The sequence below is a fragment of the Pavona decussata genome, unplaced genomic scaffold (genome assembly GCF_977016875.1).
Source record: "Pavona decussata unplaced genomic scaffold, jaPavDecu1.1 SCAFFOLD_102, whole genome shotgun sequence".
NCBI lineage: Eukaryota > Metazoa > Cnidaria > Anthozoa > Scleractinia > Agariciidae > Pavona > Pavona decussata.
The window spans coordinates 3598239-3625000 of record NW_028145517.1 but is presented as its reverse complement, the minus strand read 5'-3'; the positions used below and the strand labels follow the sequence as shown (position 1 = coordinate 3625000).

The 26762-nt window shown below is 40.7% G+C and overlaps 2 protein-coding genes across 5 annotated transcripts in view; both read left to right on the top strand.

Moving 5' to 3' along the window:
* Positions 1-13654, top strand: part of LOC146471692 (uncharacterized) — a 13661-nt gene extending 7 nt beyond the window's left edge. The window contains exons 1-6 of one of the 3 annotated variants that reach the window (XM_085120199.1): positions 1-128; positions 7438-8420; positions 8664-8879; positions 9829-10099; positions 10767-10960; positions 12510-13654. The exon at positions 1-128 is cut by the window's left edge and continues 7 nt beyond it. In XM_085120199.1, coding sequence (XP_084976325.1) covers positions 7456-8420; positions 8664-8879; positions 9829-10099; positions 10767-10960; positions 12510-13278 — 2415 coding nt within the window. In that variant the 5' untranslated portion in view covers positions 1-128; positions 7438-7455 and the 3' untranslated portion in view covers positions 13279-13654. Of the gene's footprint in view, positions 129-4286; positions 4337-5942; positions 6215-7437; positions 8421-8663; positions 8880-9828; positions 10100-10766; positions 10961-12509 lie in introns of those variants that run through there. The other 2 variants (XM_085120201.1, XM_085120200.1) reach the window with 2 other exon arrangements.
* Positions 25-25339, top strand: LOC146471691 (uncharacterized). Of its 2 annotated transcripts, XM_085120203.1 has the most exons (7): positions 4603-5955; positions 16385-16636; positions 18528-19510; positions 19754-19969; positions 22384-22654; positions 23346-23539; positions 24453-25339. In XM_085120203.1, the coding sequence occupies exons 3-7, from the start codon at positions 18546-18548 to the stop codon at positions 25219-25221; spliced, it is 2415 nt and encodes an 804-aa protein (XP_084976329.1). In that variant the 5' UTR covers positions 4603-5955; positions 16385-16636; positions 18528-18545; the 3' UTR covers positions 25222-25339. The 2 variants fall into 2 exon arrangements, with proteins under 2 accessions (XP_084976328.1, XP_084976329.1); XM_085120202.1 differs by lacking the exons at positions 4603-5955; positions 16385-16636 and adding an exon at positions 25-128.
* The last annotated feature ends 1423 nt before the right edge of the window (positions 25340-26762 follow it).

The window sequence follows — 26762 nt, the reverse complement described above, 5'->3', positions numbered from 1 at the left end:
ATATTATTATAGAAATTCCCTTCAGTTTAAACACGTCAAGCGTTGAAGGGAGCAAGACCAGTTTAGGCGAATTGTACATGCAGCGATCAGTATTGAACAGCTGAAGGAAATACCATTGCAATAATGTGGTAAGAAATCCTTCTCGATTTCATTTTCCTCGGGTGTTCAGAACGTTAGTAATTCTGAATTGACAATAACAACTATCTTTGAAGGTTAGGATATTTTTCCAATATTTATTCCTTCTTTGGTTACTCTAACATTCTTAGAGCTTTTTGGGTTTATACCTTGTGTTCCACATCTTTTGAGTATTTATTTCCTGGGCTTTCACTGGAAAGTGAATAGTTCGTTTATGTTTACTGCCTCTTTGTTTTAATCCGCTAAATCACTCCCGGCCAACATCTCGTCATTTGCGTAACGAAATTTCCGACTGATAACATGCAAACTCGCGTACAAATATAATTCAGTGATGTCGAGACTGAGTTTCAGCAATTGTAATCGATGTTGATGATCAAGACGTTGACAATGATTTGAGCTAAGATTTTATTCAGATACCCAACGCCTTTAATTCGCTTGGTATCACATTCGCGACAAAATCAGTGGTGGAATCATTTTCACGGGTGAAATTTTTGCGAAGTGCGATAGTACTTGGACATAAAATGCGAAAGGTATAAAAATACAAAATCTTTTCGCCAAAACAACTACAACGACAACAAGCAAATATTAATTGATTAAGTGTACGTTTCACCACTACTCAACTAATCGAATGTGACGTCACCCGTTAAGGGGGGACTTAACCTAAATTGGAATGAAATTTGAAGAGGTTTTAAGGAGGGATAGAAGAAAGAAAATGATTTTTGGAAAACTAACAGCAGGGTGGCTAGCTTATTGCAGGTTCGGCACTTCGGTCTGGCGTCTTTGGCATAGAGCGACTAGGAATATGATAACTGCCTACTTATTAACAATAAGTGTATTATCGTTGTTCTCACGATGTAGTCACTTTGAGATGTAAATCGCGACGTTTCGACTGCTTACTGCTAGTCTTCATCAGGCGATGAGGTCGACTGGTGACGCGGCACCATTTATAAATGAAGTCCTTCGTATGAATACCCTCCAGGTTTTTTTTTTTTCAGGTTTCCCTTAGGGTTTTCTACCTACCTAAATAGACCTTTTTAAGGTTTCCACTGACTGAAACTGGCGTTAGGTGTCATCTAAAAAATTACAGTCAATATTTGGGATTTTGGTTGGCTTTGAACCTCTTCAACACCGCTTGAAATTGACAGACTTTCGAAATTAAAATTGTTTTCAAATATCTGTTACATCCCTGGGAGTTGAGGAGGAGGGGAGGGGGAGGGGGAGGGGGAGGAGTGCTCAACCAAATTTTATAGGTACGGGAGGGTCCGCCTCAAGGACTAAACCCTTACTTTTTCATATAGCATCTTTGACAGAAAAGGTAACCTTTCATATACCTTCCATAGAAAATTCAAAACTGAATGCAAGGCTGGCACTACGGCAAAGGGCGGATTAATTAGTGGCCAATATTTCGACCAATAGAATTGGTCTTCTTCAGGGCCAGAGCTGTACTGAAGGGAAATATAGTAACGGCTACTTTAATTAAAGTTTGAAAAAATACATGGAAAAAAATGATTGGCTAACACATGACATGAAGACAGCGTACTTGTAATATGAGGTAACAAAAATATAAAAGTGTATAATCAAAGGTTCAGCGTTCGTTTTTCCTGTTAATACCAGCAAGTTTAATTCCTGCGTTGTGTGGACCTCTGCATTCAAAATTTTTTCCATAGAAAACAGGACCCCTTTCACATACCTACAGGAGAAACACTACATGCATCTCATTTTGGCGGGTCTGTTCGAGGTATTTTTCTAAAGGCGTTTTTGAATACCTAAATGACATTTTTTCCCACCCTTTTCTATCCTTCAGCTCGTGAAATTTCAACTCCAGCCTGAAAAAGGTACCCCTTTCAGGGAGAGCCAACCCGTATAGTCCATTACTGAGAGTAACGCCCCCCAACCCCTGGATAGTTATTGGAAGTAGGAGCCCTTGGAAGCCGTTACAAGCTGAAAACTGGAAGAATAGATACCAGGCTTGCAAGTAGTTTGCCTGCTTCGGTTGTGCAAGTTACGCTATGTGACCAACTCCACCCGTTCCTTGTCAAATCCCTGAAGATTTTCCCACAGACCTCGAAAGGAGCAGGGGATAGGAGAGGCAACTGATTTTAAGCAAACGTTTCTGTTCTGCGCTAACTCCGGTGCTGCGAACGGAATAGTTTAAAACACGGTATATACAAGACTATTCGAAGAAGCGGGCGTTGAAACCTCGTCTTTGCCGATGCTAATTTCCGCAAATTTACCGCGACTGTGAACGAAACCACATCCCGGTGGGCGCAAAAAGAGGAATGTGTTTATGCGGAATGGCATAATTATGCGAAACATAATATATGCAGAATGAATTCAAAATATAAATTAAGTAAATAGTGCGCCCCTTTTTATGCGCCACTTTCGCCAGAGCAAACAAAACAACCAATCGAGGATTATATTAGAAAATACGCGGGGGGGGGGGGGGGGGGGGAAGAAGTCTGATCACTGGTCAGGAAAAAAAGACACGGATGAAAAAATGGCTAGTTAACAATTATTCTACGAGCGCGCGTTGGATATTTATACATTATTAAATTCTCAGCCTCGGATATTGCATTTCTAGCGTTCTGATTGGTTCACTAAATCTCGGTTATCAGCTCATATACCGTAGTTTGACCTTATATGGAAAACGATTGCCCCAGGTGTCGTTAAGCTAAATAAATTTTTTTCGGCGGGAAGCGAAAGTTTCTTCGGAAAAATGGAGAAAAAAAAAAGAAAATAAAAGAAACACCAGACAATGACAACAATAAAAACCACAAAGTTCGGCATGACACTATTTAATGGTACGTATCTCCGAAGTTTCCTTTAAAATCAGAAAAATTGCACGATTTTACGATTTAGATCATATAACAACAACAACAACAATAACAACCGGTTACCTTCAAAAATTTCAGGATGGCTTGCAAATCCTGGCGGTAAGAGGTTAAAACCGATCGAAGAAATTTCTCAAGAAGAGCTTAATGCCGGCCTTTCTGTTTCTACGCATTTACGAGGACTCCAGTTACAAAAGTTCATCCATGAAATCCGTACGAGCAGCGGCCATAATGTTCGTTTCTGTCGCTCGGCACCACTCAGCAAAACATTTGCACAAATATGCACAGCTCTTACGCTTCTCGATAAGCTTGAAGTTTAAAAACTTGCACTGAATGCTTGTCTCAGTGAGGTTGTACCTCGTACACTTGGACTTGGCTTGCCTTAAGTGTTTTAAAACGTCTGCGAGGAATTCAGTTCAGCATAAAAAAGCCGTCTTTGATCCCTTCCTTCGCTCGGCACCACACAGCAAAACATTTGCTCAAATGTGCACATCTATTACGCTTCTCGATGAGCTGGAACTTAAAAACCACTTGAATGCTTGTCTCAGAAAGGTTGTTACTCTTACACTTGAACGTTTCTTGAATTTAAAATGTCCGCCTGTGTCCGATCTACTTCGCTTTCGATTTTTCATTCAACTCCGTTCGCAATGAGCTGCGCGTGTCATGTGATCATTAAGTTTCGCGCGCTTTGGTCGGAAGTTGCCTCAACATCCGGTCGTTTTAATTTAAAAGAAATTTTTACTTAAAAAAAAAATTTAAACTTCAATAGCAATATCCAAACGGGGAGAATTTAATAAAACAATTATTCCATTCGCGCTTGTTGGATATGAGATTGGTTATAGCCAACTCGGCGCTTCGCGCCTCGTTGGCTATTTACCATCTCATATCCAACACGCGCTCATGGAATAATTGTTAAATAACTGTCCAAGATGATAGATAGCCAACGAGGCACGCTGCGCCGAGTTGGCTATAATCATTTCATATCCAACAAGCGCGAGTGGAATAATTGTTTTATTAAAAAAATCAAGAAATATTGCCAGATTTTGCTGATTTCGCTTTGCAAGAACAATTAGAAGACAATTTAATGGTCTGTTTATACAGAGTGTTCGCGGCTGTTCCTCGCGAGAAAGTCACTGACTTCTAAGTTGACTTTTTACCTTGCGACTTCCATATGTAGTTGACAATAAAATAAAATAATTGCCCATTATTTACCCTCGTTTAGTGTTAAACACACTTCATCTTTTGTGATCATTTCCTTGACTCTTATGCATGTCATGCCTGTTTGATTATGCATTTACATATATTGTAACAAGAAATCTGCTGCTGACTGCGCTAGGACTGATTATCAAGTGCATCTGTGAAAGATCGAGGTGAGCTTCACATAATCTGCCGATTTAAGCAAAATGAGAAGCTTATTCGAAAGATGTAATCTTCTTTTCGTGTTCTAGGCCCGGTTCTAGTGGTTTTGTGAAAATTCTATCTCTTGCGCTCAAAATTTTAGTTCGGTAGCTGATATGTAATGTACTGGTTACTGACCCGGTATGTATTTGGTTTAGTAGCCTCAGTAACACAACGTATAGGAACTTTTGAAGTTGATTCAAAACAAATCACATGATGTGTCAAAACATAGAAAATGTTTCCCATGAATTGCTTAGAAGTTGTTTGTTAAATTCTATACGGTTGAGTATCCACACAGTTTTAATACAAACTGTGAGTACAGAAAGAAGGGGAAAACTGTAAACGGTTTTCACCGTTATTTCATTATTCTTTTGCCGTCACTTCTTCCCAACCTACGATCAGAAAAGCATGCCTCTTTCCTTTTTGAACACCACCCCTTGATTTTGAAAAAAGGGCGCGAAAAAAGTCGCGCACTCTCCGTTAATTTATGTGATTATGTCTTTAACTCATTTCGCATATATAATTTTTCGCATAATTGTGCCACTTCGCGAGGTCATTAATCAACCCTTCCCGAATCGTGTCATGGACGAACGCAGATGGCAATGTATACGTATGTCAACATTTTTTTTACACCGAGGGAGCATTGACGATCACAAACTGCATGTCATGAGAAATACTCTGATTACTATTATTACTGTGAGTCATGTCGCTTATAATTTCGCGGGCATTTGCTGAAGGATTTGTTTGCATTTTAAAAATTCGCTTGCGGCTGACCTGTTATACCCTGAATCTGTTCTTCATATCTCAAAAAAAAAAAAACGAATTTAAGACAAATATCCGACCAATTCGAGCGGAGTTGCAGAGGCCTAACGTCAGCCAAATTGCCGTGCATTTCCTATAATAAATTTAGCCGTGTTTGACCCCCAACCAAGATTGCATCCGAAATCGGGAAAAGCTCGCATCACCGTCAAGGGGTTATGAAGGAGAATTATTCGTTTTTATGGAATATAAATGCATGGCATTGCTCCTAACGGTTCGCTTCCATTACAGATAGGTGAAAATAGTAACAGCAACAAAACTAAAGTGGGCCTGTAGGGCGGTAAAGTCCGTGACCCTAAATTATCTACGCGGGATCTATAGAACGAGTAAGATGGCCTGGTTATTGGGCCGGTGCTAAGGTCTGGTTTACGATGGGCATAAAGCGACTAGGAATATGACAACTCCCCTCCTGATGGGATGGATGTTAAGCAATGGGAGGATTATACCCCGGATTTTTGTCAGGTTCCTTGAGGTTTTACTAACCACCAACCGGTAAAGGATGCCTGTTGATCGCAGGGTTACCCTACCGAATTTTGTCAGTTCTGCCCCTGGGGGCATGCTACCCATCTATAGAAAAGGATGCTAGTCAATCGTTAGTTAGGGCTTGCTAGTCTTTTTCTACGTCCACCAAGAAAGGGCAAGCCCTCTGTGGGAGGCTTGTATGTGCCAGGGCAGCCGAACGATCTTGAAACAGTCCTCTGGCTAATGATGTAGCTCACAGGTGCCACTGTTGACAAACTCAAGAAAGGGAAAGCTGAGGCCAGATGGACAGGTGGTCTTCCCATTTAATGGTATTTGTTGCGTTTCCCTGAGGGTTTGCTGGTGCTCATGGAAATTTTTACACTTGCATGGGTGAAGAAGAACAACAACAACAAGTAAACCGTTTCTTGGTGTAAGCAGCACCTCGATGCAGGGTCTAGGCTAGAATTAAAAGAACTCCCCGATTCGGCTGTTGGTTCCCCGCGCCAATCTAGGACGCAATATTCTGGAAAATTAACTGACTTCTGGATATTTCAAAGCCGACTTTGAAGGTACGGTCTTGCTAATGATTTTGCATGCGGCTAGATTATGCCACGACTACAACAGACCCAGACTTACGACGTCTTTACGACCGATGTACTGAACATGGAAAATGGCGTAGCAGTTGAACTACTGATGTTCAAAATCTCAAGGAAATTATGGCAAGGACAATAAAAAAGTTACTCAGTATCTGACTATTTGTCACAAATTTCAACTGAGAAGAGTAAGATGGGATAAGCTTCCTGTGACAAAATGAGGACCCAAGCGACATAATTTTAGCAAAATACCACTTGTGCTGTTGTTTATTTTCTCAGATCGTTTTCGGGCTTTAAATAGAGGTATTTTTAACAACTGAGCTAACATAATTTTCTCTGTTCGGTTTCTTTAGCTGAATAGTTTCGTCGCCCAAATTAATTCACGAGCTCTTGTTGCCTTTCCGAAAATCCCAACTCGCCTCAATTCGTACTGTTACCGGCATTTTTGGCTCTCTCAAAACATGAGGAATTACTTTTCCCTCATCGTGAAAGTTGTTCAGTGACACTTCACGAAAGAAAACTCCAGTTTCTCTTTGCAACTCAATCCGAATGTCTGAAGCGTTTTGAACCCCTTGATATTTACCGAAACGAACCACCACTGACCAAGTTCCCCTGGTTTTCAGCTCCAAACAATTTCAAACGATTTTTTTTGCTCTCTCAAGTGTCACTTGCCGACTGAAAACCATCTGGGAACACAAGAAAAGTCTTTCCAATAATTATCCCTGAGTTGGATTTTGGGCCTTGAGCGATTGCTGAAGTTGCTGGAGAGAACTTTTTTCAGTTAAATCTATTACATGCAAGGCTCGTCAGCCCTCACAGGAGTGAGGAAAATCAGATGAAATCACTCAATGAATGAACTATTTTGAGAAATACTTTTACTGGTTTATGACTTCTCAAATGTTTCTTATTAGTCATATACCCCATTCACACCAAGGCTTAAACACGTTTAAAAGCTTTTTAGTTAAACACAGTTTAAAATTGTTTCTTTCATCTAAAAACTGCTTTGGGATTTTTGTCGACTACAGATTTAGCATGAATGAAATCATAAAGTAACGTTTACTTGAATCCTATGTCAAAACCCAATGGTTCAGCTTTCTGTTACCAATTTTCATTTTGTTAAGCCTGGTGTAATTGAACATGTTGTGTTGGTGTGAATGGGGCTTTAATTAAACTGGTGCATTTGTCATTTATTTTGATAGAAAAGTAAAGAAGAAGTCATGAGCCAAACTGGGCTGGCATTTTCTGGCGGCGGAATTCGGTCAGCCGCTCTCTGTTCCGGTGTCCTGCGCAGACTATTACAACGAAAGATCGTCCCAGACTACCTCAGCTGCGTGTCCGGGGGTGGTTACACAGGCACGGCTTACTTGGATTGGAAGTACCGCAACGAGCAAAAAGACGATCCTATATGGCACAAAGAATTCTTTGATCACATGCGCAAGAAAGCGGGTTATTTCTGTGACTGGCAAAATCCTTTGCGAGGCATTGTGGACACGATTTCCTTCATAACTGTTGTTCTTTTCTGTTCCATATTCCTTTCTTGTGTAAACTGGTTTGGTTTCGCTTTTCCAACAGCTTACTTCATCGATTACTTCTTCGGTGATTTACTACGAGACCCGTTCACCTGCCCGGATGTGAAAACTCACAATTTCACTTCATCTCAAATCGCTCAAAATTCTGAGGTTTCTCAGCTTTTCAACATGACAGAACAAATCGAATGTGTCCCTAAATTTGGCCCAGGAATGTACTTTTCTTTCATGCTCTTTGCGTTTCTTTTCATTTTGTTCCTTCTCTTTTATATCGTCAAAAGAGCCGCTGGGCCTTCCCTAAAACCCGTTGCCAAAATTTTCTTTAATGTGACGGGTTTTACCTTTGCAATGGTATTTTTTCCATGGTTTATAGAGGAGTTCATCGTTGTCACACCAATGTGGCTTAATGCCCTGATACTTGTTCTAAGTATTTTCTTGTGGCTTGGCCTACCCCCTTTACGAGATAAAGCAGCACTAGCTATGGTGATCTATATCTATGCTTATGCTGTTAAGTGGAGGGTTTACAAGACAAGTGTCCTCTATGTGGCCTACGACGAATTCAGCTTTTTTGTCTTGTTATGGATTTCTGCAATTTTGATTTGGATGAATCCGTTCTTTGTCTTTCTTCAGATGCATCTTCTTCATGCATTCAACAGGTAAGTCCGCCTTCTCCGAAAGTGTTTTGGTGTGTGTAGATTGAAAAACGTTTGATGGCAAATCCAAAAGGACGAGGTTTTTAAGTAGAAAACAGTACAGGCAGGCAATTAAGACCTTAGATGTATTCAGTGTACTTATCAAATGGAAGATACATTGCCAGCAAATTAACTCAGTCTCTTAGGAAGTCCGAAACTTTTTTGTTGTCTCTTGAACTAAACTTTGTGGCGGTCTTACTCTTGTAGATGGCGTCTGCAGAGAGCGTTTTACTCTCCCGAGAGCACTGGAGCGACCAGCTGCTTAACAATCACGTGCCAAAGCGCATTTCCCACGTGCACTCGCTGTAAGCCAACCGCTGAGAGTTTACATCGACCTTTAACCCTTGAAGACCTTTCTGATTTGGCGCCAGAATACATCTGTAACGTGACAGTAAACGAATGGCGAACGAAGAACTCGAAAAGGTAAATCTATGTTTTGTACCGCTAAGTCCCAGCACCACTTTTGTTCATTCGAGGCTTTCGGACTAATCAGCTTCAGTACGAAGACAGCTCTCAAAGTGAAATACCGTCATACCTCTAATAACAATCTTCCTTGAGTAGTCGCCACCTTTGAGGCAACTAAGAGCTTCTTCCTGGCTTTTACTCGAGGAACATGAGAGGACGGATATGGCTTTTACTGTAAGTATCACTTCACGCTGAGTTGTTTTCTTAGATGTGTTGGGTAAGTGTGAAAATGTGTCAAAGCGTAGGAAATCAAGTTATCATCGCTCTTAATACAGTCCTGGCAAATATTGTAACTTGACGCTGTCACCTGCAGGCAGTATTTATAGACAAATCAAGACTGGGCCAACTAAATAAAAAATGACACTCACCATTATGGAAAATCATAGCTAGTAAAGGAACCTGGGTAAAACTGAGATGCGCATGCACACGTATGCTATGAACTGATCACGAATTGTCCTCATTCAGGAAAAAAGGTACATTAGTAGTCGCAACGATTTTACGATGGTGATGATGAAAGAAATGAAAGTGCCGTGGCGACGATTATTGTGGTTTATACCAAACCATAGGATATTTACCCCGTTTAATTTGCGGCTTGGTCAGTAAATATCCATTGACTATCTATCTCCTCTTCGCTGAGTATTTGTTAATACGCCTTGTATGATAGTAGTACAGAGGGGCAGTTTGGGTTATGGCGGACGCCAGCCAATCAGATGACAGGGATCTTACCACGTGACCAAAATGGATCGAAATGGACCAATTACATTGAAGCGGATGTTGTCGCATTTTGATTCATTTAGGCACAATACTCTCCAGAGGAATTGTTAAAAACTGAAGACGAAAGATCAGAATAATAAAAGCACAACATTCAGTTCGCCACTCATCCAAGTTACCGAATTTTTTCTCCTAGGACGCCATCATTTGACCTTCTTACAATGGCACCCACTAGAATTGAAACAATTTCCAACGAAACCGGCAGCAAACAGTTTGAAAATCGGCTCTATCCGGGAGACATCGAGTTGTCAGAAGCCATGGCAACCTCTGCAGGGGCTGTTTCCTATCACATGGGGAAGTACGGGGGATCGACGGAGGCAATCACTAGCTTGAAGGTCATGTTGGGAATAGGGTTTGGAAAATCAATTGTGGCAGAACTTAAAGAATGGACCGGATGTCGTTTTAAGGTATTATGTCGAATCAAATGTTCTGTTATAATATACTAAAAATAGACAATTGTGTACATTAAACACAGACGTTTCCGTTGTAGAAAAGCAATTGGTTTTCCTAAATTTTTGGTCAAGCGTCTTTGTCATCCCGACCAGCTTTGTTCACCATACTACTCAGTTTGCAAGAGTAACTGACTTCTTCAACTTCCGGAACCTTAATGGTGGCATTCCTTGGCATTGAAAGTTCATAACTGTAGCGATTTCGTTTCCTAAAATTATAGTACTATGACAGTGATGAAGTCACAAAAACAACTGTTTTGAAATTATGGGATTTATTAAGATGTTCTGAAGGAGCGTAATGAAAAATGCCTACTTGCCATTTGGGTGTAAGATATTTCCACTGTTATGATCCGATGAATCCATATAAATCCTCCTAATTTTGCTTCAGTGCTAATGTTTGGAACCGAGGCAAAATTAGAAGGATTCTGCATGCAATCGTCGGAGGCAATATCTCACCCCTAATTGCAATAAGATGATGATTTTTGGCAAGTTGGCATTTTTTTATTATGCTCCTACCAAACACCTCAATAAATCCCATTATTTAAAAATTCAAACATTTGTGACGTCGCACGCTAGGACTCTATGAACATGGACATACGTTCTTTGCTTTTTTCCCCTGTTTTAGTTGATCACCGTTTTCATTCAACTTGTCATGGTATCTCCAGTTATGGTACTTCCCATAATTCCACTGTTAGGTGGGAGCGAGCTTTGGAACAGGATAGCCGTGTTTTTCTTCCTGGTGTTCTTTTGTTTACTCATGGTCATTGCCGCGATGCCCACGGGAGCGGAAAATCCCGGATGTTGGGAAACGTTTGTAAGGTAACTTAGCGCACACTTCGCAATCCGTCAGGAGATTGGACATCTTATTACGTTTACACAATGTAACACCTATTTCAAACTTAACACTTATTTCAAACTTAACCGTAAAAAGAAATTTAAAATCACAATATGTGTGAGCCTCAAACCCGGGTCATTACCTTCATTTCACCCACGTGTAACTATAACGAGGCCTAGCTGCCAAGAAAGGTAATTTTTAACTTTTTTATGACAATAAATGACAGCTAACCGTTTTCAAATCAGTGCTTAGGGTTACATAGGGTAGATCAGTGCCAGTCTCTGTAAGTCAAAGACTGCTACGTTATGTGAACATCTTCAGGTCTGCAACCTCCTTTGGCGGAGCTTCCATGAAATTGCAGACATCGTTGCGGACTGGCCGTGTACGTCACAGCAATAGAACGAAATGTACAACGTATTCTCTTTTTGGCAATCATTCGAATGGAACTCAATCATTTTCGTTTTTTGTTTCACCTATCGTGATTATCAATTAAGTATTTTAGTGGCATTTTTGGAATTTTTCCTATGTTAATCTACTGCCAAAGCGATTCATATTTTTGCCTGCCGTCAAGTTCATTGAGTTGCCGCCTTCGGTTTCCTTGTGGAATTTTCTTCATTTCACTTCTTGAATAATACATACAACTACCATGTTTGATGTATCCGGGTTTTTATTCCATAACCTGTATACGTTTAATAATTGACGATCCAGTAAATCCGACAAAAATAAGTCCGCCTTTTAATAAAAGACGGGCCGTTGTTGAAAGCCCGTTAGTACTTTGATTGCACAGACGAAGGTGAAGAAAAGGTCCGACAAAAATAGGTCCAGTTTTAATAAAAGTACGGCTAATAAGGTTGATACAAACTTTGCAGCCTATAAGCTGGCTTTCCGATGCACAAGAATTACCAGTTTAATCGCTTTTCAGTTTAAGCTTCTACACAGAAGAATCGCAACAAATGATTTTTTTTTTAAAATAGGTTTGCACGAAAACGACCATTGCAGCTCTTGCCAAACTGAGACAGAAAGTCTAATTCACCTTTTCTGGTTCTGCCGCAAAACTACTGCTTTTTGGCAAGTTTTTAGGAATAATTTGATCCAAAAACAACTTGTGGAAGAAGATTTCACCCTCTCCCCTGCAATAGTACTGGGCATACAGCCAGACATGTCAACCCTTAAAGAACAACTCAACTTTGAATTTTAGGTAGCCAGGTTCTTCATTTGGCACTGTAAAGTACGGAAGACGTATCCCACAATAGATTATTTCACGCGCTTCTTGGCCTATTTTAAAAAGTGATCTCAATATGTACTGAATTCGTAGGAGGTCGGAGGCAAGGACCCTGTTTTTTTATTTATTTATTTAGTTATTTATTTATTTATTTATTTATTTATTTTTGTCGAATGTCTGTCATGTCTGCATATCTTTTTCTAATCTTTGTTTTTTTTTTAAAAAAAATAAATAAAAAATGTTAAACTGCAAAAAAAAAAAAGAAAAAAAAAACTTTGCAAGACTGTATTTTGTTTTTCACTCTGATCCAGGTGGTGTATCGTCAATATCTACCAAGTCAGGTTTATCCGAGAGCGGTTGGGAGTTATCAATGTCGGCCCCACTCCACCTCCAATTCTGTACTTGAGTGACGGAGGGCATGTTGAAAACCTTGGGATTTTGCCTTTGTTGAAAAGGAAATGTGAAAAAATCGTAGTTATCAATGCAGGCCGTGTTGAGGAAGACTTGGGGATCGCGCATTCTCTTCTCTATGCACTCACCCAAGCCAGAGAAAAACTTCATTGCTCTTTCACTGGAATGGATGGAAGAGATGTGTACGAGGACATTAGGACGGTGATTGCCGACAGACCGCCCGGCAAACAACCGAGAAGTTATCGATTTAAAGTCCAGTACTTCGATTACACAGACAAAGGTGAAGAAAAGAAGATCGAAGAGGGAGAAATTCTTTATCTTCTTCCACGCCACCCTGAACTCGGCCTGTCGGAAAAACTCAGTATCTGGGAAGAAATAACCGACGAAGTCAAGATTGATATCGAGCCTGACCTATGGGGGATTGGACCCGAGGTTGAACCGAAAGAAGTGGATCGTTTGACCTTCTGTTGTTGTGAATGCTGTCATTGCCATGCACTGCAGTTCTTGTCCAAATCATGTTGTGGTGTGTTCCCTAATCATATTACCTCCAATCAGCTCTTCACACCCGCCCAGTTTAGTGCATATCATCGGGAAGGCTACCGCGCCTGCATGGAAGCCCGCGCTGCTGAGTTTCTTGGGGGATCTGGGGACAACTCGGAATTTAAGTAAAAGGGAAAAGCTGGTCGCTGGAAATTTCTTGAGTATGCACTTGGTTAAATTACTAAAGGAGATGTTTCTATAAAAGAAGTACTTATGTTCGCCATTTGTTTCGCTTGTCGACTTCTTTAGTCATAGAATATGAGCTTAGAGCCCATTTAGGTCAGCGTTTGTTCACACCCAGGTGTTAACCACGGTGCACCCAGGGACTGTGTTTGTAGTAAAAGAAGACACAATCGCACTGGTACATTAACTTTATTGGAGGTATCAAGGAATTTTTTCTCGTATCACAGCTGTATAAAAAGGTTTTCTTTAAGATATTTGTGAGTAACTACGTCAGTGAGAATGGTGTCAAAATGCAATAAAAATTCTTCTACTGGGCGATAAATTCGATATTATTCAGAGAACCTACGAAAGCTTGGATTTCATACGTCCAGCTGCATAGGATGATTTAATCCGCTTAATCAATACGTAAGCTTATGTTTTATGTCTAAAGGTGTGTGTATTCACTTAAAGAATTTCTATCGTGTCCTCCAGTGTCATGACGTCGACGGACATTCTCTTATAGTCACCTTGGCAAATTTGAAGTGAAGTGTTGACGGCGTTCCGAGTGGTAAATCTTGAACACCCCCACGGACTGTGCCTTAACCACTTTGCACCACGGTGGTTTCTGATGTTGTGCCAAACTCTGAGGCATAATTCGCCTCTTCTAGTATCGACACGAGTGATGTTGCAGAGTGAGAGAGCCTCACTATAGCTCGTTTCTGGAAAAAGAATACACATTCAAAGCTCTTTTCTGGATCCTCTCAATTTTGTCACTAAGATAGACTGGGAGGTTTGTTGCCCAAGGAACGCAGCCGACAGAACGCACCAGTAAAAGTAGAAGGTCAGGAAGGTGACGAGATCTGTAGAAGGGATCCCAGGGTAAACGGTGTTCTGTAAACGGTATTCACTGTTATTTTATTAGTCTTTTGCCGTCACTTCTTCCCAACCTACGATCAGATAAGTATGCCTGTTTCCTTTTTGAACACTAACCCTCGATTTTGAAAAAGGGCGCGAAAAAAGCCGCGCACTCTCCGTTAATTTATGTGATTATGTCTTTACCACATTTCGCATATATAATTTTTCGCATAATTGTGCCACTTCACGAAGTCATTCCTCAACCCTTGAGGCCCCATCAGGGGGGTCTTAATATCCCGTATCCCTGTAATTTTTTGACCAAATATCCCGTATCCCATAAATTCTGTCTACAAATATCCCGGAAATTAAAGTATCGGCCATTTTTGATATCTTACTTTTTTTTATTTATTTATTTATTTTTATTATTTTTTTTATTATTTTTTGAAATAAACAATTTTTTTTAAATAAGTTTTTTTTCCATTTTTTAAATAAACTCTAGTGAGCAGCACACAGCAACAGATCTTGTCAACTTCTTTATTTTCTCCTACCGGTTTCGTCTGATAACACAGACTTCGTCAGGGATTTTGAACAAGATAGCCGGTGAGGGAACTTATTTTATACCTAATCATTGTAGTACAAATCACGTTCCAACAAGGGTGTGAACAGCGAAAAAACAAAAGCAAACAATAAGCAAGGAACCGCACAACGAAAATGCCGCAGGCATACGCGTACGCAGGATCTGTATTCGGTAGACCACTTGACTCGCGTTGGTGTTCTATTTTTTTTTGCTGTGCTACACTGTGCTGACGAGAGCCAACCAGCTCGAAACAGCTGTCCACGGTTGCCACATTCTGTTGATTCTCGGTTTGGTCTCTATCATGTCGCTGTCGTGTCAAGTTTTCTACGCAGTCCGATCAGCCTTGCAGAAATTTGAGCGAAAAAACATCCACAAACCATTACTTGCAGGATATGACGGAAATCCTGCGTGACACTGAAAATGTGCAATGTTTAATTTTGGGGCTCACGGATTCAACGTTTGTTAAATAAATTTAACGTTAAATAAATTTGTGGGTGTTTTTTCGCTGTTCACACCCTTGTTGGAACGTGATTTGTACTACAATGATTAGGCCAAAATAAGTTCCCTCACCGGCTATCTTGTTCAAACTCCCTGGCGAAGTCTGTGTTATCAGACGAAACCGGTAGGAGAAAATAAAGAAGTTGATAAGATCTGTTGCAGTGCGCTGCTTACTAGAGTTTATTTAAAAAAAATTGTCGCAGTTGATTTTATAAATTATAAATACACGCCGTAACGTCATGAATGACTTTGACCTGCGCATTACAGAGGTCTCGCCTCGATCAGGTGGAGCTGCCTCGATCGAGTGCTGGCGCGCTATTTTTAGTACATCATGCTACCCCCACATAGTGCCCATGATGAACCGATGACTGGTCAAGAAAAGAAAAAACGGTTTGTATCATTTATATCTTATCGTCAACAAAAATACAGAAAAGGGCATGTATCTGATATCTGATATGTTACAATTTTTTGCAAATATCCCGTATCCCTGAAACTACTTCTCAATATCCTGTATCCCAATAACTTTTTCCTCAAATATCCCGTATCCCGGTAATTTTTTCCGCGAATATCCCGTATCCTGAAAAGCCCTAATAGGGCCTCACCCTTCCCGAATCGTCTCATGGACGAACGCAGATGGCAATGTATACGTATGTCAATATTTTTTACACCGAGAGAGCATTGACGATCACAAACTGCATGTCATGAGAAATACTCTGATTACTATTATTACCGCATGTGAGTCATGTCGCTTATAATTTCGCGGGCATTTGCTGAAGGATTTGTTTGCATTTTAAAAATTCGTTTGCGGCTGACCTGTTATCAAGTTTCAAGTTTCAAGTTTATTCAAAAATGTTAATATACAATTAAGGACAACACTAACCTGCAAGTTAGTTATACCCTGAATCTGGTCTTCATATCTCAAGAAAACGAATTTAAGACAAATATCCGTCCAATTTGAACGGAGTTGAAGAGGCCTAACGTCAGCCAAATTGCCGTGCATTTCCTATAATAATTTTAGCAGTATTTGACCCCCAACCAAGATTGCATCCGAAATGGAGAAAATTTCGCATCACCGTCGAGGGGTTATGAAGGAGAATTATTCGTTTTTATGGAGTATAAATACATAGCATTACTCCTTGGCAGGTGGCCTTCCCATTTAATGGAGTTTGTTGCGTTTCCCTGAGGGTTTGCTGGTGTTTATGGAAATTTTTACACTTGGGTGAAAAAGAAGAACAACAAGTAAACCTTTCCTTGGTGTAAGCAGCAACTCGATGCAGGGTCTAGGCTAGAATTAACAGAACTCCCCGATTCGGCTGTTGGTCCCCCACGCCAGTCTAGGACGCAATATACTGGAAAAGTAACTAACTCGTGGATATTTCAAAGCCGATTTGAAAGGTACGGTCTTGCTAATGACTTTCGCATGCGGCTAGATTATGCCACGACTACAACAGACTCAGACTTACGACGTCTGTACGACCGATGTACTGAACATGGAAAATGGCGTAGCAGTTGAACTACTGATGTTCAAAATCTCAAGGCAATTATGGCAAGGACAATACAAAAAAAATTAATCGGTATCTGACGTATTTGTCACAAATTTCTACTGAGAAGAGTAAGATGGGATAAGCTTCCTGTGACAAAATGAGGAACCAAGCGAGATAATTTCAGCAAATACTACTTGTGCTGTTTTTATCTTCTCAGATCGTGTTGGGGCTCTAAATAGAGGTATTTTTAACAACTAAGCTAGCATAATTTTCTCTGTTGGGCTTCGTTAGCTGAATAGTTTCGTGGCCGCAAAATTTTAACGAACAGAATTTTATATCCCGAATTAATTTTCGAGCTCTTGTTGGCTTTCCGAAAATCCCAGCTCGCCTCAATTCGTACTATTAATTTGCGCCATTTTTGGCCCTCTCAAAACACGAGGAATTACTTTTCCCTCATCACCTTTTTCAGTGACACTTCGCGAAAGAAAGCTCCAGTTTCTCTTTGCAACTTAGAAGGGCCGTTTACACGACCGAAATAATTGGGACGGCTCGGATAAAATGACGAACGGCTCCGACAAAATTTGACTTGTACTCCACGTCAGTTGTTTAGCATACCATTGATTGTCTGAGTAAGTGCTGTATGCAAGATCAAACCAAGCGCTTGTTCTTGGAATTTGCCACAAGCTCCGTTCGACTGTGAAGTGCGATACAAGGGCTGTTAATAGGAGAACCGTAAGCCTTGTTTTTCTCCTAATTCGGTACATTCTCTCAGAAGCATTTCTTTGAAGAATCACTCGCGCTGTCAAACGCGAATTTCGTGTTCTCTTCTTCAGAAGAAACCAGAAAAGTGCTTGTAAATCTATGATAGTCGGAGATACGCACGGTGATACTGTATGTGTAAGCGCATATGAACAACTGGTCGAAGCAGTTTTGTTTAATTATTGCGGGCTCTATCGTTACCGGTCTCGAAGAAAACAACGTGTAAACGGTCTAGTACCCATTCCAAGGGGCTCTCAAGTACCGTGCCTTTTTCTGTTAGGTACATTACAGAATTTGTACGTGTAAACGGGAGATTTCGTCTGGAACCGGTACTTGTTTCTAACCGAGCCATTCCTTCTTTTTTAACGTGTAAACGGGCCTTGACCCGAATGTCTGAAGCGTTTTGAACCGGCTTTGATATTTACCGAAACGAACCAGCAAGTTTCCATGGTTTTCAGCTCCAAACAATTTCAACAGACTTTTTTGCTCTCTCAATGCAAGTGTCACTCGCCGTTCCATACTGAAAACCATCTGAAAACACACGAAACGTCTTTCCGAATCATCCCTGACTTGGATTTTGGGCCTTGAGCGATTGCTGAAGTTGCTGGAGAAAATTTTTTCATTTAAATCGTTTACATATAAGCTCGTCAGTCATCACAGGAGTGAGGAAAATCAGATGAAACCCTCAACGAATGAAGTATTTTGAGAAATACTTTTACTGGATTATGACTTCTCAAACGTTTCTTATTAGTCATGTGCCCCGTTCACACCAAGGCTTAAACACGTTTAAAAGCTGTTTAGTTAACAGTTTAGGCACAGTTTAAAATTGTTTCTTTCATAAAAACTGCTTTAGGATTTTTGTCGACTACAGATTTAGCATAAATGAAAGCAGAAGTAAAAGTTTACTTGAATCCTATGTCAAAGCCAATGGTTTAGCTTTCTCTTACCAATTTTCATTTTGTTAAACCTGGTGCAATTGAACATGTTTTGTTGGTGTGAATGGGGCTATATTTAACTGGTGCATTTGTCATTTATTTTGATAGAAACGTAAAGGAGAAGTCATGAGCCAAACTGGGTTGGCATTTTCTGGCGGCGGAATTCGGTCAGCCGCTCTCTGCTCCGGTGTCCTGCGCAGACTGTTACAACGAAAGATCGTCCCAGACTACCTCAGCTGCGTGTCCGGGGGTGGTTACACAGGCACGGCTTACTTGGATTGGAAGTACCGCAACGAGCAAAAAGACGATCCTATATGGCACAAAGAATTCTTTGATCACATGCGCAAGAAAGCGGGTTATTTCTGTGACTGGCAAAATCCTTTGCGAGGCATTGTGGACACGATTTCCTTCATAACTGTTGTTCTTTTCTGTTCCATATTCCTTCCTTGTGTTACTTGGTTTAGTTTCACTTTTCCAACAGCTTACTTCATCGATTATTTCTTCGGTGATATACTGCGAGACCCGTTCACCTGCCCGGATGTGAAAACACACAATTTCACTTCATCTCAAATCGCTCAAAATTCTGAGGTTTCTCAGCTTTTCAACATGACAGAACAAATCGAATGTGTCCCTAAATTTGGCCCAGGAATGTACTTTTCTTTCATGCTCTTTGCGTTTCTTTTCATTTTGTTCCTTCTCTTTTATGTCATCAAAAGAGCCGCTGGGCCTTCCCTAAAACCCATTGCCAAAATTTTCTTTAACGTGACGGGTTTTACCTTTGCAATGGTGTTTTTTCCATGGTTTATAGAGGAGTTCATCCTTGTCACACCAATGTGGCTTAATGCCCTGATACTTGTTCTAAGTATTTTCTTGTGGCTTGGCCTACCCCCTTTACGAGACAAAGCAGCACTAGCTATGGTGATCTATATCTATGCTTATGCTGTTAAGTGGAGGGTTTACAAGACAAGTGTCCTCTATGTGGCCTACGACGAGTTTAGATTTTTCGTCTTGTTATGGATTTCTGCAGTTTTGATTTGGATGAATCCGTTGTTTATCTTTCTTCAGAAGCATCTTCTTCATGCATTCAACAGGTAAGTCCGCCTTCTCCAAATGTGTTTTGGTGTGTGTAGATTGAAAAACGTTTGATGACAAATCCAAAAGGACGAGGTTTTTAAGTAGAAAACAGTACAGGCAGGCAATTATGACCTTAGATGTATTCAGTGTACTAATCAAATGGAAGGTACGTTTCCAGCAAATTAACTCAGTCTCTTAGAAAGACCGAAACGTTTTTGTTGTCTCTTGAACTAAACTTTGTGGCGGTCTTACTCTTGTAGATGGCGTCTGCAGAGAGCGTTTTACTCTCCCGAGAGCACTGGAGCGACCAGCTGCTTAACAATCACGTGCCAAAGCGCATTTCCCACGTGCACTTGCTGTAAGCCAACCGCTGAGAGTTTACATCGACCTTTAACCCTTGAAGACCTTTCTGATTTGGCGCCAGAATACATCTGTAACGTGACAGTTAACGAATGGCGAATGAAGAACTCGAGAAGGTAAAACTATGTTTTGCACTACTTAGTCCCAGTACCACTTTTGTTCATTCGAGGCTTTCGGACTAATCAGGTTAAGCAGGAAAAAAGTTGTCAAGGTGAAATACCGTCATACCTCTAATAACTGTCTTCCTAGTTGAGTAGTCGCCCCCCTTTGGAAAAAGTAACAACTTCTTCCTGGCTGTTACTAGAGGAAATTATGGAAAAGTCATAGCTAGTAAAGGAGCCTGGGCAAAACTGCGATGCGCATGCACACGTATGCTATGAAATGATCACGAATTGTCCTTATTCAGGAAAAAAAGGTACAATAGTAGTTGCAACGATTTTAGAGGGTCCTGAAGGGGTCAAATGGGAACTGAGATTGGCCTGTTTTTGCCCTGGGAAAATGGGATCTAGGTCACTGGGACTGGGATTTGGTCACTGGGAATGGGGAAAAACTGTTAAAAATGGAAATGGGATAAAAATTTTGTAACCATGCCAGTCGATACATCACTTATTCCCTGGGATTGAGAAAAGTCAAAAAAGTGTTCAAACACCTTGTTCGTGTCAACTTTTAGCATGTTTAGCCAGCGTCCGCACGTTTCATTTTCCCCTGATCGATTTACGGTCAACGATATTTCTGTACAGCGGTGTTTGTAAAGACAAAGATCTACAAAGCATGCGTATTTCTATAATACAAACAACATGGAGGGAGCGACGGCGGATGCAGAGGTGTCGTGCAAGACTCGCACTGTTGTCGTGGAAGTTAAGTACTTTTCTACTAAAAATGTTGTTATACACACTTAGAACCCAGATGGAGAAGAATATTCGTAGAAAGTGTGGCATTGAGAAATCGAGTAGACTAAGAAGATTTGCAGATTTTGCTATTGAAGATTTTTACATTGTACAAGAGTGACAGGCCTGCACGACTCCCTAGTGCATGATTTAGCCTTTATTTATAATTTGGCTCTCATGAGTATATCTTTGATTGACCGCCCTCTTTTGTAACAAATGAGGGGCGGGTCTTTGTAGGTTTCTTTGAGCAATGGTTGTTGCTCTATTAAATGCCAGGCTTTCATGAGGATTTGTTTTAATTTTGGCACTGCTGGGTATTATTGGGTAACGAAAGGCAAGATTCGTTTGCTCTCACTTGGTTTTTGAAGGAGTGCCACTTTCTTGTTTTAAATTGCACTTCTGAGAGGGTCCTTTGAACAAGGTTCTCGAGATAACCTCTCTCCTGCAGGCGTAATTTCAGATTAAGAATTATTTTGCTTGATCTTCAAATATTTTATTAGAAGAGTTTGTTCTGAAAAGACTCAGAGCCTCGCCTTTGATGAAGCCTTTTTGACCTCTGGTGGGTGGTAGAGATTTGAAGTGCGTACGCACATCGAGAACTGAATTTCTTCTGAATCTTTCGCCTTTATAAATGTTTGTATCCAGAAATGTTGCTTCTGTTTCTGTAATTTCACCCGTAAATTTAATTGTGGAGTGGTGTTTGTTTGCTTGCTCATGCTCAATGAACTGCATTATCTCCTCTCGGTTAAAAGTCTAGAGGGAAAATATGTCGTCTATTTTCAAATGAGTGGTTTTAATGCACTTTGGTTTAAAATCTCCTTTTCAACTTTAGCCATGACTATTGGTAAAGGCGACTGCTATTTTTGTACCCATGGCCCTACCATGGGTTTGTAGGGAGTGCTTTCCATAGAACTGGAATGAATTTTCTTAGTGAATTAAAATTAGAGCTGGTGGGATTTGGAAAAAAAAAATGGGCTGGGAAATGGGATTGGTACACCTCCCCCCTTCAGGACCCTCATTTTACGATGGTGATGATGACAGAAATAAAAGTGCCGTGGCGACGACGATGCTGTCTTACACCAAACCATAGGGTAGTGCTTTTCTTGCGCTCTGTATGCTGGGCTGCTCACATTCCGAATAGTGTTTTAGGGCAGCTACCTCCTAGCATTGTTCTGGAGTACACGCGCATGTTTTTCTTCGCTAAATCGGCCGAACGTAAGTGACTGATAGGGGCTGGCTACCCACTGGTTAATTTTGCTTATACAGTAAACAAGATTGCCCAGTGTTGCTGAATAGTGGTAGATATTTACCCCGTTTATTTTGCGGCTTGGTCAGTAAATATCCATTGACTATCTATCTCCTCTTCGCTGAGTATTTGTTAATACGCCTTGTATGATAGTAGTAAAGAGGGGCGGTTTGGGTTATGGCGGACGCCAGCCAATCAGATGACAGGGATCGTATCACGTGACCAAAATGGGATCGAAATAGACCAATTACATTGAAGCAGATGTTGTCGCATTTTGATGCGTTTAGGCACAATACTCTCCAGAAGAATTGTTAAAAAATGAAGACGGGGGATCAGAATAATAAAAGCACAACATTCAGTTCGCCACTCAATCAAGTTACCGAATTTTTTCTCCTAGGACGCCATCATTTGACCTTCTTACAATGGCACCCACAAGAATTGAAACAATTTCCAACGAAACCGGCAGTAAACAGTTTGAAAATCGGCTCCATCCGGGAGACATTGAGTTGTCAGAAGCCATGGCAACCTCTGCAGGGGCTGTTTCGTATCACATGGGGAAGTACGGGGGATCGACGGAGGCAATCACTAGCTTGAAGGTCATGTTGGGAATAGGGTTTGGAAAATCAATTGTGGCAGAACTTAAAGAATGGACCGGATGTCGTTTTAAGGTATTATGTCGAAACAAATGTTCTGTTTTTTCTGTAATTGTTCTGTTATAATATACTAGAAATAGAAAATTAAGTACATTAAACACAGACGCTTCCGTTGTAGAAAAGCAATTGGTTTTCCTGGATTTTCGGTGAAGCGTCTTTGCCATCCCGACCATCTTTGTTCACTATACTACTTGCTAGAGTTACTAACTTCTTCAACTTTCTGAACCTTAATAGTGGCGTCCCTTGGTATTCTTCATAACTGTAGCGATTTCCTTTCCTAAAATTATAGTACTCTGAAAGTGATGAAGTCACAAAAACAACTGTTTTGAAATTATGGGATCTATTAAGATGTTCTGAAGGAGCATGATAAAAAATGTCTACTTGCCATTTTGGTGTAACATATTTCCACTGTTATGCTCCGATGAATCCATATAAATCTTCTAATTTTGCTTCAGTTCCGGACGCTTCGAACTGAGACAAAATAAAAAGGATTTTGCATGCAATCGTCGGAAGATGACAGCGCTATTATGTCACCCCTATAGTTGCAATAAGATGCTGATTTTTGGCAAGTAGGCATTTTTTATCATGCTCCTACCAAACACCTTAATAAATCCCATTACTTAACATTTGAAACATTTGTGACGTCACACTCTAGGACTCTATGAACATGGATCGACGTATATTCTTTGCTTTTTCCCTGTTTTAGTTGATCACCGTTTTCATTCAACTTGTAATGGTATCTCCAGTTATGGTACTTCCCATAATTCCACTGTTGGGTGGGAGCAAGCTTTGGAACAGGATAGCCGTGTTTTTCTTCCTGGTGTTCTTTTGTTTACTCATGGTCATTGCCGCGATGCCCACGGGAGCGGAAAATCCCGGATGTTGGGAGACGTTTGTAAGGTAACTTAGCGCACACTTTGCAATCCGTCAGGAGGTTGGACATCTTATTACGTTTACACAATGTAACACCAACTTCAGACTTGACACTTATTTCAAACTTAACCGTAAAAAAGAAAGTTAAAATCAGAACGTGTGGGCCTCGAACCCGGGTCATTACCTTCATTTCACCCATGTGTAACCACTAGAACGAGGCCTAGCTGCCAAGAAAAGTAACTTTTAACTTCTTTACATAGAGCTACCAATGACAATAAATGACAGCTAACCGTTTTCAAATCAGTGCTTAGGGCTAAATAGGGTAGATCAGTGACAGTCTCTTTAAGTCAAAGAATACTACGTTTTGTAAACATCTTAAAGTGCCCAATCTCCTTTAGACGAATGGCGGAGTGTGCATACAATTGCACACATCGATACGGACTGGCCGTGTAGGGCACAGCAACAGAACGAAATGTACAACTAATCTCTTTTTGTCGGTCATTCGAATGGAACTCGATGATTTTGTTTTTTGTTCCACCTATTTTGATTAACAATTATGTCTTTTAGTAGCATTATTGGAATTTTCCCTGGGTTAATCTAGTGCTAAGCGATTCATATTTGAGTTGCCGCCTTCGGTTTCCTTGTGGAATTTTCTTCATTTCACTTCCTCAATGACACGTACAATGACCACTGTTGTAGCCGGGTTTTTAGGTCATAACGTGTATACGTTTAATAATTCACGATCCAGTAAATCCAACAAAAATAAGTCCAGCTTTTAATAAAAGAAGGGCCGTTGTTGAAAACCCGTTAGTACTTTGATGACACAGCGAAAAAAAATGAAGAAAAGGTCCGACAAAAATAGGTCTAGTTTTAATAAAAGTACGGCTAATAAGGTTGATACAAACTTTGCAATACTGTATTTTGTTTTTCACTGATCCAGGTGGTGTATCGTCAATATCTACCAAGTCAGGTTTATCCGAGAGCGGTTGGGAGTTATCAATGTCGGCCCCACTCCACCTCCAATTCTGTACTTGAGTGACGGAGGACATGTTGAAAACCTTGGGATTTTGCCTTTGTTGAAAAGGAAATGTGAGAAAATCATAGTTATCAATGCAGGCCGTGTCGAGGAAGACTTGGGGATCGCGCATTCTCTTCTCTATGCACTCACCCAAGCCAGAGAAAAACTTCATTGCTCTTTCACTGGAATGGATGGACGAGACGTCTACGAGGACATTAGGACGGTGATTGTCGACAGACCGCCCGGCAAACAACCGAGAAGTTATCGATTTAAAGTCCAGTACTTCGATTACACAGACAAAGGTGAAGAAAAGAAGATCGGAGAGGGAGAAATTCTTTATCTTCTTCCACGCCACCCTGAACTCGGCCTGTCGGAAAAACTCAGTATCTGGGAAGAAATAACGGACGAAGTCAAGATTGATCTCGAGCTTGACCTATGGGGGATTGGACCCGAGGTTGAACCGAAAGAAGTGGATCGTTTGACCTTCTGTTGTTGTGAATGCTGTCATTGTCATGCACTACAGTTCTTGTCCAAATCATGTTGTGGTGTGTTCCCTAATCATATTACCTCCAATCAGCTCTTCACACCCGCCCAGTTTAGTGCATATCATCGGGAAGGCTACCGCGCCTGCATGGAGGCCCGTGCTGCTGAGTTTCTGGGGGGATCTGGGGACAACTCGGAATTTAAGTAAAAGGGAAAAGCTGGTCACCGGAATTTTCTTCTCTATGTACTTGGTTAAATTACTAAAAGAGATGTTTCTATAAAAGAAGTACTTATGTTCGCCATTTGTTTCGCTTGCCAATTTCTTTAGTCATCTCGTTTTAGGTCAGCGTTTGTTCACCCCCAGGAACTGTGTTTATAGTAAACGAAGGCACAATTGCACTGGTTCATTAACATTATTGGAGTTATCAAGGAATTTGTTTCTGGCATCACAGCTGTATAACAAGGTTTTCTTTAAGATATTTGTGAGTAATAAAAATTATTCTACTTGGCGATAAATTCGATATTATTCAGTGAACCTACGAAAGCTTGGATTTCATACTTCCAGTTGCATAAAGATGATTTAATCCGTTGAATTTATGCGTAAGTTTATGTTTTATGTCTAAAGGTGTGTGTATTCACTTAAAAAATTTCTATCATGTCCCCCAGTGTCATGACGTCGAAGGCTATTCTCTTATCGTCACCTTGGCAAATTTCCGCCAAACTCCGACCTTCAAAGCAACGTGTTCCTTTCTTAATAACTCTTTTTGTCGTCGGTCGTCTAGTTGTCTTCTCTATTTTTCCTGGATACATTTCGTTCGGGCCAGAAATTTTCAACATGTAGTAGCTTTAATTAATGATTGTGCCAATTTTTTCTTCCATTTTGCCAGGAAAAATTAATTAAAGGTAGGAAATGTTTTGGTGCATAAATCCGGAAAGTGTGTTTCAATCCACCGTGTGCAAATATTACACTTTTTTTTCTCTTACTGCACCAGTTGCTTGTCAAAAACATCATTGCATCGTTGAAAGTGTTGACGGCGTTCCGAGTGGTAAATCTTGAGCATCCAAACGGACTGTGCGTGAACCACTTTGCACCACGGTGGTCTCTGATGTTGTGCCAAACTCTGAGGTATAATTCGCCTCTTAATATCGACACGAGTGATATTGCAGAGTGAGAGAGCCTCACTATAGCTCGTTTCTGGAAAAAGAATACACGAAGCTATTTTCTGGATCCTCTCAATCTTGTCACTAAGATAGACTGGGAGGCTTGTTGCCCAAGCAACGCAGCCGACAGAACGCACTAGTGAAAATAGATGGTGAGTTCTTTAGAAGGGATCCCAGCGCGCTTCAATGCTTTTGCTGGAGAAAACACAAGACGCCGGACCTCTGAAGAAGTTTTATTCTGCTACTCGAAATTTCACCTCACAAACTGAAAGCTGAGTGGTTCTCTTCAGTTCGGTACAGCTGGAATGCAAAAGAAACAAACTCTGGCAAAGCAAGCCAACGCAAAAGGCGAAATAGTCAGAAATATTGGTAATTATCGGTATAAAAGCGATAACTTGTATATTTTCGGCATCTTCAATTACAAGGCCTACTATATATCCAACGTCGAGATTTCAAACAGCAAACTTCAAAATACGGTACAAACTGTGAAAGCACAAGTGGTCGCGGTCGATTGGTCATGTGAACTACCCGAGGGGAGTATGGACGGGCGCAGGGAACAAACCCCTAACAACTTTATTGAGCTATCTA